The sequence below is a fragment of the Lepisosteus platostomus genome, chromosome 13 (assembly GCF_059453375.1).
Source record: "Lepisosteus platostomus isolate fLepPlt1 chromosome 13, fLepPlt1.hap1, whole genome shotgun sequence".
Taxonomy (NCBI): Eukaryota; Metazoa; Chordata; class Actinopteri; order Semionotiformes; family Lepisosteidae; genus Lepisosteus; species Lepisosteus platostomus.
This window is the reverse complement of record NC_142623.1, coordinates 38,691,362-38,711,335: the sequence shown is the minus strand read 5'-3', so window position 1 is coordinate 38,711,335 and position 19,974 is coordinate 38,691,362. Positions and strand designations below refer to the sequence as shown.

The following is a 19,974-nucleotide window of genomic DNA, read 5'->3' as shown; positions in this document are numbered from 1 at the left end:
TATAGTCCAGAATTGTTCTGCTCTGATTCATGATCAGAGTACTGTATTATTATCCTAAATATATTAAATATATATTTAGGATAATAATACAGGATACAGGATAATAATAAATATAAATATATCCCTAAAGGGACAACAACATCCAAGAAATGGATGATTTGTGAATGTGATTATTTGGTAGGATAGGTTTGGCTTAATCCACTTGGTTAATGGGAAGCCTTCTGGCCGTAAAATGAGGAAGCTCAAACCCCATTCAGAGAGAGGAGTTAACCAAAGAGGAGCTGCAAGGTGGGGATGGGGTGGAGGAAGGATGCTCGAGACGAATTTGTGTTTGTGTTCGATATATATAGCTAATTTCTGTAATTATTGTGATTACGAACAGCTGTGTGAGATTAACTTGTCACTGTTATCCCTCCTGAACATCAGTTAATATCTTCCATTTAGTGGTTTTGAACCCTGGTCCTGGAGGCATTTCCGACCCTTCTGATGATTCCTCCAGTTCTTAAACAGCTGGTTGATTTCAATTTTCATGTTTTTAAATTTGCTTTTAGACATGATAAGGTAAAATGAGATTTGACCCTTTTAACATGGTCACATATAAAGTGTTACTCAAACATTTAACCTTATTTTGTTTGTTACAAACTACAAACAAAGCAGTCTAGAGTTTTGCAGTAATGAATTCGGACATGGTTTGTAAGTAGCTTAAACAACATTTATTTTCCTGTGTGTTAGGTTTTCAAACCACCCCTGTATAACATATCGCAGCTTATGGAAATTATTCCTTTGTTTTCCAGGTATATGACTGTGTTCAAATCAGTCAAATCCTCTTTGAGCTTAAATATGTTTGTTTTTTTTATTCATGAGTACAGTTTCTGTACCAAAAATACTTAGATGATAATGTATTTTCAAGGATTTATTTATCTGTGTGATTTCCATTAAGTCTTTCTCTTCATGATTCTGAAAACCACTAAGACTGTTGTTAGTGCTTTTTTCAGTCTTAATGCCTGTTTCTTTCATTTAGAATTAATTTGACTTGTACTGCTGCAGTAACTACTTTCTAAATGTCTTTGCCAATTTGTGTTGTGTGCGGGTGTATGTAGGTTAGAAGAGGGTCATGTCTGTCTGTGGTTTAAATAGTCCACATTAATACAAGGAACCGAACTGCAGGGCAATTAAAATTTAGTTTGGTTACACAATAATGCCACTGTAAATGCTGTTTTCAATGTCATTAACCCTAGAATTTACAATGCAATTAAAATGCAGATGTGGAGGTGTAAATTATAGTACAAAAGCAATAAAACAAACTACTGTTTGTTACCATAGTATCTCTTTCTGTACAATTTAGCACCAACACTCATGATGTTTTCTCATCTAGATTTCAGAATTTCTGTGCTTTTCTTACCGGAGCTCAGATAACTATCTTACAATTCCAACATATTGAACTATACAGAACGAATGATAAAAAACATGCTACATCCATTGAAATAATTGCATGTTTTTATACAGATACATACTGTACTATTTTTTTAATGATCCTATACTTTTAAAATGTTCTAGAAGTTAACATTCATTTAACAATATGAGTTTGCTTGTAATTATGTAAACTTAAAATTAAACAGCATTTGTAAAGATTGTGCTAGCATAGGGATATCATCTCTGGGTTATGCCTGTATACTAAATAATCTTGCACTATTGTTCAATAAAAAACAACATTAAGTCAACAAGTATTGACTTAGTTCAAGGTAGCTCTGCCAGCATGTATAGGCTGCACAGGAATATGTAAAGGTTTGTTCTATGCTTGAAAGGAAAAGGAAAGATACACAACATTTCAGCTGTGGTTCCTTCTTCAGGTGTTGATGCTTATGACTTTTTATCTGCTGGATGGGCCAGGTTATTTATGAGAGAGAGAAAATAAATTCCACTACAAAAGCTTATTAGACAGGATTCTAATTCCAACTCTAATACTGGCAACAGTTAATATCTCACCACATATACTAAACCTCATTGGAACTCTAGCTGTTGTTCATAATTCTAGAGTGGTTTATATTTACATGACGGGAAGTACTTAGAGTTGATTTTGTTTTCATGTGTGAATAATTGTTGAAAACAAATATCAAGGAATGGGTCCCTCTCTCTGATGCTCACATGGTGACTGCGTACTGTATTCAGACTTGAATATACAGGTGAGTTCTGTCAGGGCAAAGGTTGAGAACTTAATGTAGAAGCATTCAGTTTAACAGATGACTGGTGCTAAAGTTTCTGTTCTACTAATGTCCTTGATAAACTTCATTCTTAAAGATAACGTTTATAGAGGTGATTACTACGCTTTGCTAGCTATCAACAATTTGCTACTTGTTTTTAGCACAGAGATCAATTTACTTGCCCAACACAGAAAACATCCGATGTCAATATAATCGAAGAAGAAATCAAATGATTTGTTTTTCTTTATCCACCTTTTTGAATACAATGCCTTTAGACATCACATACTGTATGCGTAGAACTTTTGTGGCATGACGCAGAGTGAACATTCAATTTTCAAACCAAAGCCATTGTTCTGAGGAGGGAAGCTGGTTTCATCAGGTGTGATAATCATCTGACCTTTTTCTTAGAAATGTGGTTTCAATATGCAGTACCTGATAAAAAAAAATACACATACACATCTATAGACACACAGCACAAACATATTCCACATAAGATCTTTAAATAAGGTGTATGTTGTAGAATTAGTCAATTAAAAGACACATTGTCATCAACAGAAAACCAAACCCTAAACTTCTATTATCTTATAACATCTTTACAAAATCAAAAAAAGCTTATAATGTCAGATCAAAAAATCATCATAAAACTAATTCAATAGTCCATTAAAATGATGTGAACCTGTCCACAACATACTGCAGTATGATTGAAGATACATTGGTGATACAGTGTTTTAATAGCACAGTCATCATTTCTGATTTGCCAGTATCATAATGCTTAATTTATTAAGTGCCTGAGCTGGAACAAGGACTAGCATGAAAAGATCCCTAGTGTTATTATACTAACAGCAAGATATGATTAATATTCGAAAGCAGATCTGGTAAAGTAAACACAATCCAATGAAGTGCCTAATTAAAGTCGAATAGGGTGAACAAGAGAGATCTGATATTTTCCATACAATCTTGGAGAGACAGAGCAACCAGAGAGAATTGGCATATTTCCAGATAAGATAAGATATTATAATGTTACTACTTTATATGTGGTGACCCTGTATCATACCAATTACAAACACCTTTGTGCTTTGTAGTACGTGCAGTAGGTAAGGAGGATGAATTGCTGATAAATACAGGATTGGCCTATGCAAAGGTGAGCACTGAAGGTTAAAAATATGACCCCAGCTCTGTGGCATTATTGATCTAGCTGAACGTAAATTTGATGTGCCTTTTCTAAATGGAAGGAGAGAGAGGAGGGGGAGGGTTTGAGCACGAGAGAGAAAGAGAGAGAGCGCGCTTGTGGCTGAGGATAATGATTGGGTGAGCTTGCTTTTAGGAAGCGATTATCATCCTAAACAGGAGAACTTGACTGCTTTCTGTTGAGGAAGCATACCTTTTTAAAACACAAAGCTGTAAGAAGGATTGACTGAAAAGGACTCTGTTAAAGGTTAGTACGGGACGAAAGAAGGACTTCATGACTACCTTCCTCTCGTCAAAAAGCAATCTGTTGGGTTTTTTTTTTGTTGCTTTTTTTACGTTTTTGTTAAGGATTTGCATTAGCCTTTGCAACTTACTCGTAGCTTCTGCTCCGTTTCAATACCACCAATAGTCACACGGGATTCCTATTTGTAATGACTTAAAAACGTGCATGTGTACATACAGTAATCACTATAAACACCGAATGTTTATAAAAGCGTTCTTAAATATCTTACATAAAACACGTAGAGTGTGCGTAACTTCGGTACTGGAACTAATTTAAATACCATACAGTACAGTTTACAGCACAGAAGCTGAATTAGTTGATGCAATCGTATCACTATTGGTTTTTGGAACACATGTAAAGCCATGCATTTAAATGCAACACGTGCAATAGAAGCTGAATTTCCTGTTTAGTAATGTGATTACAGTAGTTAAGGTTCGACGATTCTTTTATTGTATTTGTACTTTCCCTCTAATAACATCCGCGATACGCATGATGAAAAATATCAAGATGCATTGATATCCAAGCTCTGGGAGTAAAGATCAAATCGTTACTTTTAGTGGTTTCATTTTTTATGAATGTTTTTTATTACAATTAGTGTGAAGGGGTGCTTTAGAGTTTTTGCATTGTCCGTGGTGCTGAAGGGACAGCTCACGTCTATGTTTTCTGAGATGCGGAGAACAACGCGCGTTTCCTAAAAGGATTTTTAAGATTATTCTCATAGGTAATAACGAATATACATAATGTAGCAATGCATATTTGTAAAAAAAAATCGAAATGATGGATTTTCACTTGTAAGTGCTTGTCCACAACTTTTCTTAAAGGAGTAAAACCCGTGTGAAACGGATACTCTTAAAACTGAGGTTCGGTGCCTACAAATGAAAAAAGGTGTTCTTGCTGCCGGGGAAACGACTGGATGCACGGTGCTGATAGGGCGATTTTACAGGCTCCCTGGTGTTCAAAAGACACAGATTGTTTTTGTTTTTATTGCATGCAGTTTCAGATTTGTGTCACAGTGCAGTGGGAAATAATACCTTTCTAACACCGGTGAGTCTGTTGTACAGCAATTCTCTTTACAATGACCTCATGCATTGTTTAGTCTTTCCACAGTTCGTATTATGCTTTATTTTATAATGCCTTTTAAAATAAAATATTTCACTTGTAATTCATTGCTTTGTGCGCTGGAAGGCATGGAGGTTGTTCCCACTAGGGACATACTGTAGATTCGTTTTGGGTCAGAGGTGGTTTTATGCTTAAAAACCTCGGGTTCCCAGGACAAACGCTGAGTTTGCATCTGGCAATTGTTTTGATTTGTTGTCTGTACAAATAATTGGTAACCTATTTTTTGTCATATACCCGTAAAGCTTATCGATAGTTTGCATATTGTTTGCATGACGGTTTTATTCATTGTGTAGACGAATCATTGGGCGTCACCGTGACTGGCACTGCTCCAGCTCATTTTTTCGCTAGTGTCTTAACTTTTGTTGTCGGCAAGGTTTAGTATCCCCCATCTGTGGAAAAGATCAAAGCACTGTCGCCTTATCTGATTTCTCCTGGGGCTTGTGAGTTAGCTCTTTTTCAGCTTCACCTTATAAGTAAGCAAGATTTATAAATGAACTAGGTGGATGCTAACTGTTCTGGAGCGCTGCAGTTCTGTTACAGTAATCTCAAACAGGTAGCGTTATTAATCGGGATGCAGTCCTCGATAGCACATATTTGCAGCTTGCAAGAGTAGATAAGGTAGACGAGCGTTAGATTTGTTGTTGTACTGTTTTAGCAGTGACAACTTTTGCCATTTAAGGAGAAGCGGTGGTTTGCGTTGCGGATGGTCATTTCCTTTTACAAAGCTGGAGAAGGACTTCGTCTCAGATGTCCCGTAACATATCTTTTAAAGTTCTATACAACACAAAATGTTTCATTTACAGTTTGTTTCTTTTTTATTTCCTGTACACAGCAGTGTATTCTAAGTGGAGTAAATTAAAATGCAGTTCATGCTTCTATAATATTTGTTTTTCAAATGTGTCAGTATTCATGTTTTATAACCATGCTTGAAAATTGCAGTCTCACTTTCACCAATAAAATATGACATTCTAAAATTTATAATAGAATAAAAACAAAGAGATTGTGTCCTTTATTCAGAACGTAATTTATTAAGACAAAGTCTGCAGAGCCAAGAATAAATAAATCGCTTCATAACAGAACAAGAACGTCTTTTGCTTTAAAAGCGGACACGATACTTTGTATGCCTGGTGTAGTCTGAGTACGTGATCCTGACAAACTGGGAAAGCTTTCACGTATTTACAGGTTCATTTAACGTGACCTGGTTCTAAATACATTGTTTATAGGTAGCACAGCATATAAGAAAATCAAGAACATTTTTTACATAATTTTTATAAAGACATTGTGGTGTTGATGATGGTGATGATGTTGACAATAGTCTGATAACAATTCAGCAGGAGTATAAAAAATAACAATAAACAGACAAAACTGTCTTGAGATGATTACTCTCTTTTCCGTCAAGAGTTGTATGGATTGCTAATCCGTTAATTGCAAAATTGTTTACTTTCTCTCAAAGTGCCTTGATATTGAAGATTATTGTCATTTTCTTACTTCAGTTCTTAATTTATGAATGTCAAAAACCAAAATATTAATTTAATGTAGCAACAATAATAGATAATCTATTATCATCCCATAGTTGATTATTTCCTTTGCAGCATGGGTGTTGATTTTGACTTGTTTTACTAATTATGTACAGTAGTGGTCCCATACATGTATAGATATGCATATACATGAAAATATACTATCACAAAAAACACGACAATATAGATTTTTTTCTTTTTGGGTGCATTCGTTCTTAAGAAGTGTCTTCAATGATAAAGATAAACTTTTTTTCTCAGTTGTAAAACTTTGATAAGTGGATACTTTTTAACCTTTTGCCAAGAGATGTAAACTAACTATATACAGTACTTACGTTTTTGTCCTGTTAAAGTGTAAACAATTTTCATGTGTCCTTTGGTTTATACTATGTCTTCCTTTGTGACATTTGCATGTGTTTTGTTTAAAGCAACATGCATCCAAAATATTTATTGGGTTAAATGCACATGTGGCCTTTGAATGGTAAATATTTTCACAAGATAACCAGTTTATTTTGAAAATATGAAAGAATTACATACTTATGTCTGTGGGTGTTTTGGAGTACTGTCTTTATACCCAAATCCATTGTGCCAGGATTCGTTTATTATGTTTTCATTGTTCCTACATACAGTATGTGTCAGGAAGTCAGGTGTAGAGAAAAGGGACAATTTTATGTTATAATTATCTGCTGCAGAATTTTCCAATCACCGTACTGCAGTTCATGTCGTTGAGTAATTCATTTCTATTTAGAGCCCTATTACTGCAGCTTTCCTAGACTATATTAAATGTATTTTTAAGGCAAACCCATTAATGTAAGTGATTTCATTTATAAATAGGGTCATGCATACACAATTTGGATATGACACTGTGGTATTAAAAAGACATCAGGTGTATGCATATGCTGCATATATAAAATATACTGTATGCTCTTTATATGAGATACATCTTTATATATGTTTTGCTTCTTTGCAAAGAGCTGTGATTATAATTAAGTACTAAGCTACATGAGCTTAGACCCGTAGTACTCACAATGTCCTACTGGATATAATTGTATTTTTTTTTTCAATTTCAGCAGCTCTTTTATTTTGTCTGTAATAAAGAGACGGTAGAATGTGAGAATTAATAAGGAATTTCAATTTGCCACACAATCAATGGTGCAAATGTATCCTGGTACCCAAAGTTAATGTGCGCCTGTAAAGCATATACACAGAAGTACCAATACATCACAGAATGATCTTCAGTAATCTATGAAGCATGGGGGGGATGTTAATTGGAATACAAGCCTACCTTCTTTGTAAAAGGGGTCTGGAGGCAGCGTTCCAAAATTCCATTTTCCATTCCATTTACAACCACTCTATTCTCTGAAAATTTGCTGTCAATGATACATTCCAATTGAGTAACAACAAACATGAAAATATGACACCAGGAATAAAGTTACCATTTTTTATTTAAAGCTTTACTTTCTAAATCTAACTATTATTATTTTTTACAAATCGCATTGCACAGATATTTATTTTTGGGTCAATTTCATTTGATTGAAACAAAACTAAAGTCACACTGTACTTCTGTGTGGTTTCGGTTGCTTGGTGATAGGTCTCGAGTCTGGTGATAAAATATTTGATATGATTGCCTTGTAAAGAAAATTTATGTAGTATTAGAAGGTCTGTTCTGGGTGGGAAAAATGCTTGTAAAGTTTCACTAAAGTTTCAAATCAGAACTCAGCTTTGTCCTTTTTTTCTGTTCATGTAAGAACAGATCTGTTGGTACAGTACGGTCTGGATAGATGCAGCAGATTCCATTATACAGTATATTTAGCAGGATTTTCAAGTATACAACCAGCCTCGGGGAACACAGCAATTCCTTCACCAAGTGCTCCTTCAAAAGTCTATCACCCCACCCTGGCAGAAATGAGACTTATGGGATGTCTGATCACCATTACGCGCTCATTCTGAGTAAGCAGTGTCACGCTGTGCTAAGCTTTTATTCAGATTGTATGATGAATTAAGAACATTGAGTCTTCTGTAGAGGCAGGATCACTGGATGTGAAGGGTAAGAAGCTGTAGACATCTTCTTTCATGGCACAAAGTCACTACCAGGACAACTGATGGAGGCGTACCAGACTGGCTTCTGTGTGCAAATAAAATCAATTCCGTTGTAATTACTGGAAAATAACTACATTTTGATTTGAAAACTATCCAAAACTGAATACTAGAAAAAGAAGCTGCTTCTATTTTATTAGAAAGACCAAATGTTTTATTACTGTAAGAGAAAAAGATGTGATGAATCTTGCTAAAGTTTGCTCAGATGATAGTTGAGTAGCAACATGTAGGGCACAGAAATCCCAGTTGCAGATGACTGGTTGGTTCAAATTCTAGGTACGATACTGCTGTTGTACTCTTTAGCAATCTACTTAACCATAATTGCTTCAGAAAATCCTCTGTCATATAAATTGACAGGTTTAACAGGTTGTTATCGGAAATGAGACTTGTTCTCAATTGATTTATGTGATTGAATAAAAAATTAAATACAAAAATAAAATACTTATAAAGCTGTGCAGTATATGTCTGTTTAAAAAACACTGGGCATGTCTTGAGGATACGTAACACTCTTCAGATGATGAAAAAGTTATTGAAAAATAACATGCAAATCTAATACAGAATTTTACTCAGTATTTTAACCTAATAAGTGAAGTCTACCGCATTATGCAGTAGACAGAATCTGCCTTTCGTCTTACTAACAAGCCATTAAGTGTGACCCAGACAAGAACATCTCTTACTAGGATAAATGTATTTCACATAATTACTTGGACAAAATGAGGCCTATTACCAATATTCAGTTTCTGAAGCAATAATGTTCCTGAATAGTTAATGGCCTATAACTGATTAATAATAACAGAAAGATTGTATGCATATTCGCTGGTGGAAATGAAGAGCAGATAATATAATGGGACAGATATTTGAAAAATGGAAAGTCCATTTATCAGTCTGTCCAGCATTATAAAAATGCATATACTGTATGTAACAAAATTCACCAGACTGATGAACAGAATTAACTTTTTTAAATTGTAAAAAGATGTAACAAAGCCTTTTATTTATATTTATTAATTGACATAAATCTGTGACCATGAGTGACCGGTGAACATGTTATATGCTATGCTAATATATTTGATCCATATGAGTCTCATCCCTTGAAAAAAGAAAAATAAACTGGTGTTCAAGAAGGCACTGAAATCCTTAATGTTGCAGTGTCTTGGTAAAAATGCAAAATGCCGTGGAAAATTCTGTCCTGAAGGGATATTAGAAAACAGTCTGTGGAAAACGGGAGGATAGAAGCATAATCAAGTTAGGATTAGGTAGCTTGTTGGCATGAATAACTAAAAGATTTTCAAGGAACAATGAAGAAGCTTTGAAGTCCTTTACAAAGAAATTGGTGACATCGCATACTCTAAAGAAGCAATTGGCAAAGCCTTCATGATGCAAAATACTGTATTAACAAGTCCACATGAAGACCTTACATAAGCTCTGATGTGTGTTTGATCATCTGTGTTTGAATTTTTATGTGTTTGTTTGCCATTATATGCATCTAATACATGTGATATTCGTTAAGTGCTCGCAGTTTTCTGAGGAGAAAAAAATATTTTACCAGAAGGGTTCTAAGCATGGTCCTTTATTGTGCACACTAAAAGTAAATATCAGGATAGGGTAGTGCTCATTGACGAGAATATCTAGCGCCCACCCATAAAAAGAGCAACTAAGTTAAATGATTAGACACCAATTATGTCCTTTAATTACATGAAGGGTTGTGGAAATAATAATTAGACATACATTCTGGGATTATCTGTGTCAGTAGGATTCTAGAGGTTAGTCAACATGGATTTAGAAAAATCGGGACTTGTTGAAATAAGTTGTTATTGTACTTTGAACAAACAATAGCAGTAATGGCTACGAACAGAGCATATGATGTGGTATGTTTAAATTTTCAGAAGGCTTTTAAAAGCATTGTCATAAAAAAATAATTCTTAAATTGTGGGTGGTAGAAACTCTAATAATGCATGTCTTTGGGTGCAGAAAAGGGAAAATACACTAACTCAGACTCACAAAACAGAGCCAGCCCATGGCCAGTTGTGTGTTGCCACTTGGGGAATTTCAGTTAGAGGTGAATAATCCTATAGCCTAGATACAGACCATTAAAATCTGAACTATATATCTTAGTCTGTTGTTCTGCCTTTTTAAAATCATTATCACAAAATTCTCAAATTTGCTTCATCAGACAATGTGAGCATTAGCACTGCTTCATGTGTTTTGATTTAATGATCATTTAACCCTAATTTTCTGCATCATTAAAATTCATATTTTGTGTTATTTTCCATAAGTTGTTCGATATGATTGCTTATTTTTAAATCTGGCAGTGCACCACTGTAGACAACAGCATGTCAATAAACAAGTCGGCTATTGCTTTGGATTGTTCTGATCTATTTGTTGCATTTACTTGGCATTCCCTTAAAGAAGGGGTTCCCAATTCTCATCCTGGGGATCCACATATCTGCAGTTTTAATGAATTCACTTAAATGAAAGCATCTTTAATTCAGTTTCTTACAACCTTTGCAAATTTTTGGTGATTTTACCTCCTATACTTTCAGGAACAGAAAGCAAATATTTCAGGTTAAACATATGATTGCGTCTAAGAGTTGAGTTATTTAACTGTTCATTTGGAACAAAAACCAGCAGGTGTGTGGGTCACCAGGTGCAGCATGGGAAACCCCTGTTCTGATCTCAGTTGCACAGCTCAAAAGTTAATAGACAATGTTGCCATAGCCTCTTGGAAAAAAACATCTAATGAACCTATAAGTTAAAGTGACTTAATGGTCAAGCTTTTCACTTGGAATGGAAATCGGCTGTCTTGTCCAGCAGCCGACTTTCACAGCCGTAGGCAACAGTATAAAAAAATGCCATGTTATCTAAAGTCAGTGAACTGAATGCCCTTTAGTAAGCTTCCTTAAAATACCAGAAAGGTTTAAGGCATTGAGTGCTCTCTTTCATGCTTCTAAATAGTGCTTCCTCCAGGGCAGTATTCAGTAATTCCTTCTTTAGTGCTACTGTATCTGCTATTTTGAATGAAACATAAAACAAGACTTTGTTTCAGTACTCACTGATAATTTTCAGATGGAATAAAATTCATGCAAAGGAAAGCAAATTAGAAATAGCTGCTTGGCACAGGATAGTATTTTCCCATCAAAGGCGAGTCTCGGGAGACAAGTGTGTCTGCTGAAAATAGCAGACAGTTTTAAAAATGTGTGTTCAGCAGGGTTCGGGAACGAGGTCCTGCAAAATCACCTTTAATGATGAAGTACAGTATTGACATGGACTGAAGTTGCTGATCACCCCCACTGACAGATGGGATATTTAGCAAGGTCTTCAATTGACAGGTCCTCAGTTTTCTGTCTGCTTTGTCAGATGAAGTCCTAGACGTCTAGTAATTCCTCTTTTTTTTCTCTTTCTCTTAGGTGATAAATCTTTCACACAGACCTATAAACACCTGAAAGTGAACCGGCTGCATGCAAATTTCTCATTGGGTTTGAAAACACTTGAAGCAGCACCATGGATTTTGTGATGAAGCAAGCTTTAGGTGGTAAGTACAAGAGATAAGCATCTTAATTCTAATGGTACCAAGTACTTATTCAAAACTGTTTGAGCCTGAAATGGCAGTCTTTAATACAGAATAGTGCTCTGGGTGATTTCCTGTCAAGGAAGGAATGATGCATTGCAGACAGAACTGCAGTAATAGGGGGAGGACTGGAATATAGCCCTGGCCTGCCCAACAGTGAAGATTGAAACCAGCTGAGACCCTGTGAGATTACCAGGGACAAGATTCTCTCGTCAAGGTGACCTTAGCCCAATTCAACATAGTGTTATTCAGGCTTTTCCAAGAAAACGATTCCAGTAAATGGAGAATAACTGATTTTACATTACTAATTGATAAACCCCATATACTGTATGTATTGTACATATATTATTTATACACACATGTACATGCATGTGTGTGCACATGTCTAGAATAATTTAAACCAAGCTGAGTGGCACTTTACCTTGAGGTCGGCAAGGCTATAAATCCATTCTTGCATTTGAGTTAATAAGCTGGGTGACTACATGTAATAAAAGGAATTTATGTCCTCGCCATCAGTTCTTCCGACAAACTCAAATGGATTAAATGCCCTTCTCTATGGTTGCTGTGGCAATCTGATAACCTTTTATTGTGCCTCATTTTTTGCTGGGTCAGAATTCAATGGAAATTCTCACCCATTGCAGGATTTGCTGTCTTTGTATTTCTGATATACAGATAGACAATATATGTCACATTTCAGTAGAAGTTAACAAATTCAGTTTTATATAGTGCCAAATACATCAAAATACAAAACATTTCAAGGCAACTTGGGACGGTAAGCAAACAAAAGAAATACGTAATGACCATATTAGAGTTATGAATACTAATAGCTAATTTAAGCTAATTTAAACCTCATTCTCATGAGGTGAACAGTCCTTGTACACCCACTATCCGTACTAAAAGCAATGAATGATAAATCATGGGTTGTTTTTTTTTTTGCTTTGTTTTGCTGTGATTGTGAAATGAATTTTTGCCCAAAACAGTATTTGTGATGTATTACACCGAAGAAAAATCATTTGAATTTATATTTGTAAGTGGGTGATGCAAGCGTATAAGGAAACTGACTGACTGCCATCTTAATTTTACTTTAGATAGATCAGACATATCACAGTTAAGTAAATAATATCTTGATGAACTATATTCAGTTAAATGTCAGGCTGTTCTATAGCAACTCAGTAGCATTTGTATTTTGTCTTGTGGTCTAATGTTATAGCAAAAACTGAGTATGAAAATATTGAATAAACTTCTCTTAAAACAGCATTGATGTTCCAAATAAAGTAAAACAGACTACACCTGCAAATGCGTCCTTGAGTAGTACTTTTACAAAAGCCAGGTTTATTCCCCCCAGCCACTGTATATATGAGGCTGTATTGTGAGAATACACAAAAGGTAGAAGCTTTCATAATCCTTATGGTAACCATACAGACCATTTTTATACTAAAAGATAACATTTGTAATGAAGAACGCTTCAGGCAGTTAGGGTCCTGATGTAATGGAAAATTGATTTTACTATAGGGATGTTCTTGAAATCTAGTGTTATAATAATAATAATAATAATAATTGCTTACACTTATATAGCGCTTTTCTGGACACTCCACTCAAAGCGCTTTACAGGTAATGGGGTCTCCCCTCCACCACCACCAATGTGCAGCATCCACCTGGATGATGCGACGGCAGCCATAGTGCGCCAGAACGCTCACCACACATCAGCTATTAGTGGGGAGGAGAGCAGAGAGTAATGAAGCCAATTCATAGATGGGGATTATTAGGAGGCCATGATTGGTTAAGGCCAATGGGAAATTTGGCCAGGACGCCGGGGTTACACCCCTACTCTTTTCGAGAAACGCCCTGGGATTTTTAATGACCACAGAGAGTCAGGACCTCGGTTTTACGTCTCATCCGAAGGACGGCACCTGTTTACAGTATAGTGTCCCCATCACTATACTGGGGCATTAGGACCCACATGGACCACAGGGTGAGCGCCCCCTGCTGGCCCCACTAACACCTCTTCCAGCAGCAACCTTAGTTTTTCCCAGGAGGTCTCCCATCCAGGTACTGACCAGGCTCACACCTGCTTAGCTTCAGTGGGTTGCCAGTTGTGAGTTGCAGGGTGACATGGCTGCTGGCCATGGTTATAGCAAACGTTAGAGTTCAAGACTGGGCACACAGGTGTTTTGGGTCTCACATTTCTGTATGCTTGTGTTATGCTTGAATGTTATTGAGACAACTGGTTGTTCTCTGGGTATTTGTAGTGTTAGTTTAATCAATGTAACAATTCTCATGTTGTTTGAAGACATCTGCATAAATATCAAGAAAGCAGTAAACACATTATATTGTACCTCTTGTTTGAGCTTTAACATCTCCCACACAATCAATTGTGCTCTATGCAGTGAGGTAATATGAAATAAATAACTGATAATCTATTCAAAAGACAGGAAAAAAATGCACCACAGAATCTTTTTGGATTAAAGATTAAATCCGTGAAACCTCTTAATATATGGCAAGAATCTCTGCAGTTCTCTCAGTATAAACCTGCGTGATAGTGGTTTTGACAGCATCATTTTGTTATTGCAATGCTTTTTCCTATGGAAAATCTCTACCAGCTGTGCAGACACTCAGCTTTAAAGCAGCTGACAACAGAAAAAAGGGGGAGGGGATATTCAGTTCATAGGAGGAAGCTTTGCACTCAAGAGACTATCTGATCACGTTATAACCAGCACAAGGAAACCTGCAGAGACTGAATGGGTGGCTGTCCTTAAAGGCACAGAAATGGCTAATTGAGCGAGATTAGAATCAATCTGAGAACAACAGAAGCAGTACATCTAATTAAGACCCTTTTCCATGGGGGTGTGTGCACAGCATTCAACCAATTTTCCTTGTTGCTGTGGAGAAAGGATTGTAGCTGAGTTGAAAGACGCAGTTCTTCTTACCATCCTGTAAGGGGAAAGGGGAATATATCATTTTAAAGTTTGCTTGGCTATGATTTTCAAAAAACCTCACAGTGTGCCATTGGCATCAGGAAATATTATAGTATGTTTTCATCCATCCATTTTATAACTGCTTTATCCAGTATAGGGTCGGAGAAGAGACAGAAGCCCTCCTGGCAAGCAACAGGTACAAGGCAGGGTACACCCTGGATGGGACGCATGTCCATTGCAGGACACATACTGACACAAATATGCAAACCCTCACAGCGCTAGTTCTCACACAAGCCAATAATCTACCATTATGTCTTTGGACTGTGGGAAGAAACTGGAACACCAAGGGGAAATCCATATAACTACAAGGAGAGCATAAAAACTCCACACAGATACAGTAGGACCTCAGGTCTGGAATTAATCCCAGAGCCCCAGCTCCATGTAGTTTCTTTGCATTAGAAACTTCTTTTAGAACAGTGGTTGTTGATGAGGTTCTAGCCACCTTTGGATTCAGCAGTAAAACAGAATATTTGTAAATACAGAAATATGGAGATCTTGGAGGAGTGTGAAAGCTCTTATCCAAAGTGAAATGATGCCCATGGTTAGTATATCTCTGAAAATTATACAGTTTCTGAATTATTTTTTGTTGTTGTTTTGGATTTCAGATCATTTTTGCGTTGTTTTTGTTTGCTGACTAGAGCTTCATGCTTTGACATTTCTGTTGATATACTGCAGAGCTCCTTGCAACTTAATGGAGCATGCTGTAGAAATGAACGCCATCAATTATTCACAGGCTTATATTCCCCAAACTTTCTGTGCATTTCATTTTTTGCAACAGTCAAACAAGTAAATAAGAGCAGTTCACCTCTATTTGCATAGCGGTGTACAAATTATTCAGTGGCACAGCAATTGCAATCCATGTCCTGTGTATTAAAATTCAATGGTCTGAGCTCCCATTGCTCTTTAGTTTCCTCTGCATTCTCCAATGTACTGTATGCTGTGCTGCAAGTTGTTTGTTTAAATGTTGTCTTTTTAACTGCTCCTAGTAAGAGCTTGAGTTAATATGAAAGAGCAGGAAAAAAAAATTAAAAAACCAGGCACTATGTCTTGAGATCACGCTCTGTTTCACAGGTTACACAGTTCTTTTGCAGGAGAATATATTTATTAGAAGCTGTTTGTTCACTCAGCAGTGTTTCTGTGTGGAATACAGTTCTGCTGTACTGTTACTTGCACTGCATACAAATTCAACACTAAAATGCAGAGAGCGAGGGAGATCATATTGTGATTAGCGCAAAATGAAAAGCTGCATTTTACTTGTGTATGCCTCAGTGCACAAATATCCATGGGAATATTGTTTTAAAGATTGAGTGACACTTGTTTATTTATTTAACTAAGAATGATGCATTCTTGCTGTTTGCATGTTTCTTGGAAATATTTACAAAGCTATTGATTGTAGGATATTTCAAAATCTAACAAGACTTCTCTAGGCTCCTCCGTGGCTTTTCTTTGTAATGCCATGTGAAATAATTGGGTGAAAGTAGAGGATTTAGTTACACTAAATGACAAAGCTTGACAGTCACATGATGCACTTATTTTATAATAAGTCATTGTGAATATGCCCTTTTCTTCTTCCACGGTTTCCAATAGAATATATAACTGAAGCAAAGAATGTGTATATGATATTTAAATGTGGGGTGAATTTCATGTTACCCTAGTTTATTGAGCTAATGAGGTTCAGTGAGCTTGGCTTTGAGTGTTTTAGTCCTACCGTGGTAAGGATCCTGACACAGTATATATGATTTATTATACGATAAATGAGTTCGTTGTTTATGGGAGAGGTTTATTAACTCTTTCATCCCTTCTCTTCCAACTATGGACATAACATCCTAAAATACCATAAGATTCTGTGGGAGAAACAAAATTATGCAAAATTATTGTTTTTGTTGTGCTTAGTGACTGAAAATAAGTATATTTTTACAGTAAATGAAGGCATTTGAGAGTTAGTTTCTATTATTTTACATTTGGTGCATAAATTAAGGTGGCACTATAGTTATTCCTTTCTCATTTTGCATGCTTGTGATTGTGTAACCTTGTTTAAAAAAACACTCTTTTTGTCCCTGTTCATTCCCTGTTAATGGTTATGTAAGATGCCTTGTTGAAAACAAAACCCAGTCTTTTGGGTGAATTGCCTCCTCAGTAATGTAGTTTGAGTGCACACATTAAAGATGCTAATGTGCTGTAGTACTCTGGTGAAACTTTAATTTTCCTTACGGGTAGGGACAGTGTTCTGCTAGAATGAAGTATAAAGAGGATTTAATGTTTTTTTCTTTCTCCATGTGCATTTAGTTTTGAAAAATATTTTTAAGTGTGCTGGTTGCTATTATGAAGGCTAGTACAATATAGCTTTGCTAAATTAAAAAGTACTGAAATTAAAAAGTAAATGATCCGTACTTCAAAGAGAAGCCCTTTTGTTAAGAAGTTGCCATTTACAGTGTAGTTTTGTTTATTCTCACTATAAAGAGGGAGGTTCAGTGTGTATTAGTCATCATTAAATATTGTATTACAAAAAAGTGAAAAGTGAAAGTTCATTGAACTGTATAGATGTATATTAGCCTAAGTATTCTAAAAAAACTTTTTTTTTTTTAGTTTACATATAGAGGAAGTTATTGGTAACTTCAATAAACAGGATCTCCATAGTTTTGTAGTTTTGTTTTTAAAAAAGATCTATTGTTTGATGCAATCACTGTTAAAAAAGATTCAAAAATAGCACAACAAAACATGGCTTAAAATACACTTTCTACATCCTTTAAAACAGAGCTTAGTCAGTTGTGAGTTTGCTTTATTTTCACAAATATTAGCACCGTAGGCACCTGTAACTATAATCAGTTATTCCTAAAATGTTGAGGTCAGGCCTAAAATGTACAAGAGAATCTCCAGCAGCCAGAGCCTGAATGAGCATTTCATTATTTTTTGCAGCTTTGTTCAAAATGGTAGAGAGACTGCTATGGAACATTGAAACAATGCCTTCAGATTTACAAGGGAACAGAAGCAGTGCAAACAAGACAGGTAATGGAGGAGCTTTGCATTAGGATAGGATCACACAGGAAGCTGTGCTTCTCTTCCAGATGGCAGACAGTAAGCAGCCTGCAGTTTGTCCTGGGGAAAAGCAAACAGTATGAATTTTTAATGGGGTGTCAGATGGCCTTTAAAATGCAAGCCCTACAATAAAAAATAATAACCTGAACACCCTGGGTGATTGGATTCCTCGTTTGTACTTATACTGTATGAAAATATAACTAGGATTTACAGTATAAATATAAGCAAAAGCAAGCATCTTGTGGGAGACAAAAAGAGTGTGGTTATCCAGAAATTACCTAAACTCCATTTACACCCGAAGAAGGCTCTACAGCTGAAACGTTGTTTCTTTTCTTCTCTTTCCAGCATGAAATAAACCTTTACTTGTTCCTAAACTCCATTTAGTATTGTTAAAGCTGACATAGTTCAAGATTATGTTTCCACTACTGCATGTGTTGTATAGAAGGGCCTATAACATACACCAATAATCCAGACTGATGCACAGAGCAATGTGGTAAATCACAATTTATTAAATATTTGTTCCCACTTTCAGTGCATGAAGGCAAATTGATCTAAGCACTTATTTTTAATATTCTCTCATTTGATGCCGTTGTATTAATGTGCTAATTGACTAAACGTAAAGTTGAGATTTGGAGCTGGTTAGTGGTTAGTAGAGCTAATGGAGAATTACAGAAGGAAACGGGCACTTCAGTTAAGAAAGCACACTGAAAACCTGAGAAAATATCTAAATGGATCGTTAAATCCTATGATATGACAAGAAGGTTGCAGCAGTTGCCACTAGCTGTGATTATACATTGTGTAGGTATATTGTCCCCTATAAATATTTCTCAGCAATTTAAAAATGTGTTAATTTTTAAAGCGTTTAATACTTGTACTCAGCATCTTAGTGATAAAGCTGTTTATAGATTTTCTTGTCTTATTTTGACAGTAGAAAACTCCATTATAGATGTATTTTTGTGCTCTGCAGTGGTTCTATCCAAGAGTGACTGTGTGATTTGTTTATTTTTCAAAGATGAAATTTGAGATAGCTACATTTATTAATAATAATAATTCCTTACACTTATATAGCGCTTTTCTGGACACTCCACTCAAAGTGCTTTACAGGTAATGTGTAGCCCTACCTGGATAATGTGACGGCAGTCATAGTGCGGACAGTACGCTCACCATACATCAGTTATCAGTGCGGAGGAGAACAAACTGATGAAGCCAATTCATAAATGGGGATTATTAGGAGGCCAGGATTAGTAAAGGCCAATGGGAAATTTGGTCAAGACATTGGGGTAACACCCCTAATAATTCTGTTAGTTTTCTACAGCAGGACAGATTTAAACTTGCCACTTAAACAGTGCACGCTGTTAAAAGTTTATTTATTTATTAAAAATGCTCCTAAATTTATACTGCACCCCAGAGGACTGCTTGAGTAGGTGAGCTCTTCCTAATCTTCTCAAAGCTGGATGTACAGGTTGTAAGCGTGCAATGCTAGTTAAAGAGACATAAGAATGCCACTCAATCTGCTCTAAAGCTGAATAAGCCTATAAGCAACTAGAAAGTGTGAAATGAGAGCTTGGACTACTAATTACTGCTTGTCACAGTCAGATCTTCTGCTGACAGAATGAAATGTGGATCCTGCTGAAGTATTTATAGTCAAATAAGCATTTCAAGCTTGGAACTAAATCCTCTATTGTGTTAACAAGATACAGGTTAGCAGGAGGTGAAATGGTGCCAAGAAATTAGGTGAAAATGTAAGTTATTGGTGAAGAAGGGATTATACCATTTTAAGACAATTTCTTTAGTGGTTTTCACTGAATCTATTTCAAATTTCCCATGCTGTTATTTTTAAGTGGGAATGTGCATTGTAGAGATGCATACAAACTAGACACATTGCAGAACAGATATACTAAAGAAAACGTCTTTGCCCAATGAGTGTTTTTCTTTGCTACCTCTTCTATTGCCGGTCTATATCAGTGTCAGCTCAACGCAAGGATGCACAGCAGCA

At 35.9% G+C, this 19,974-nt stretch overlaps 1 protein-coding gene across 3 annotated transcripts in view; it reads left to right on the top strand.

Moving 5' to 3' along the window:
- Window positions 1-19,974, top strand: part of cplx2b (complexin 2b) — a 69,661-nt gene that overhangs the window by 20,586 nt on the left and 29,101 nt on the right. Inside the window, exons 1-2 of one of the 3 annotated variants that reach the window (XM_088604561.1) lie at window positions 3,496-3,636; window positions 11,807-11,931. In XM_088604561.1, coding sequence (XP_088460687.1) covers window positions 11,901-11,931 — 31 coding nt within the window. In that variant the 5' untranslated portion in view covers window positions 3,496-3,636; window positions 11,807-11,900. Of the gene's footprint in view, window positions 1-3,495; window positions 3,637-4,614; window positions 4,717-11,806; window positions 11,932-19,974 lie in introns of those variants that run through there. The other 2 variants (XM_088604563.1, XM_088604562.1) reach the window with 2 other exon arrangements.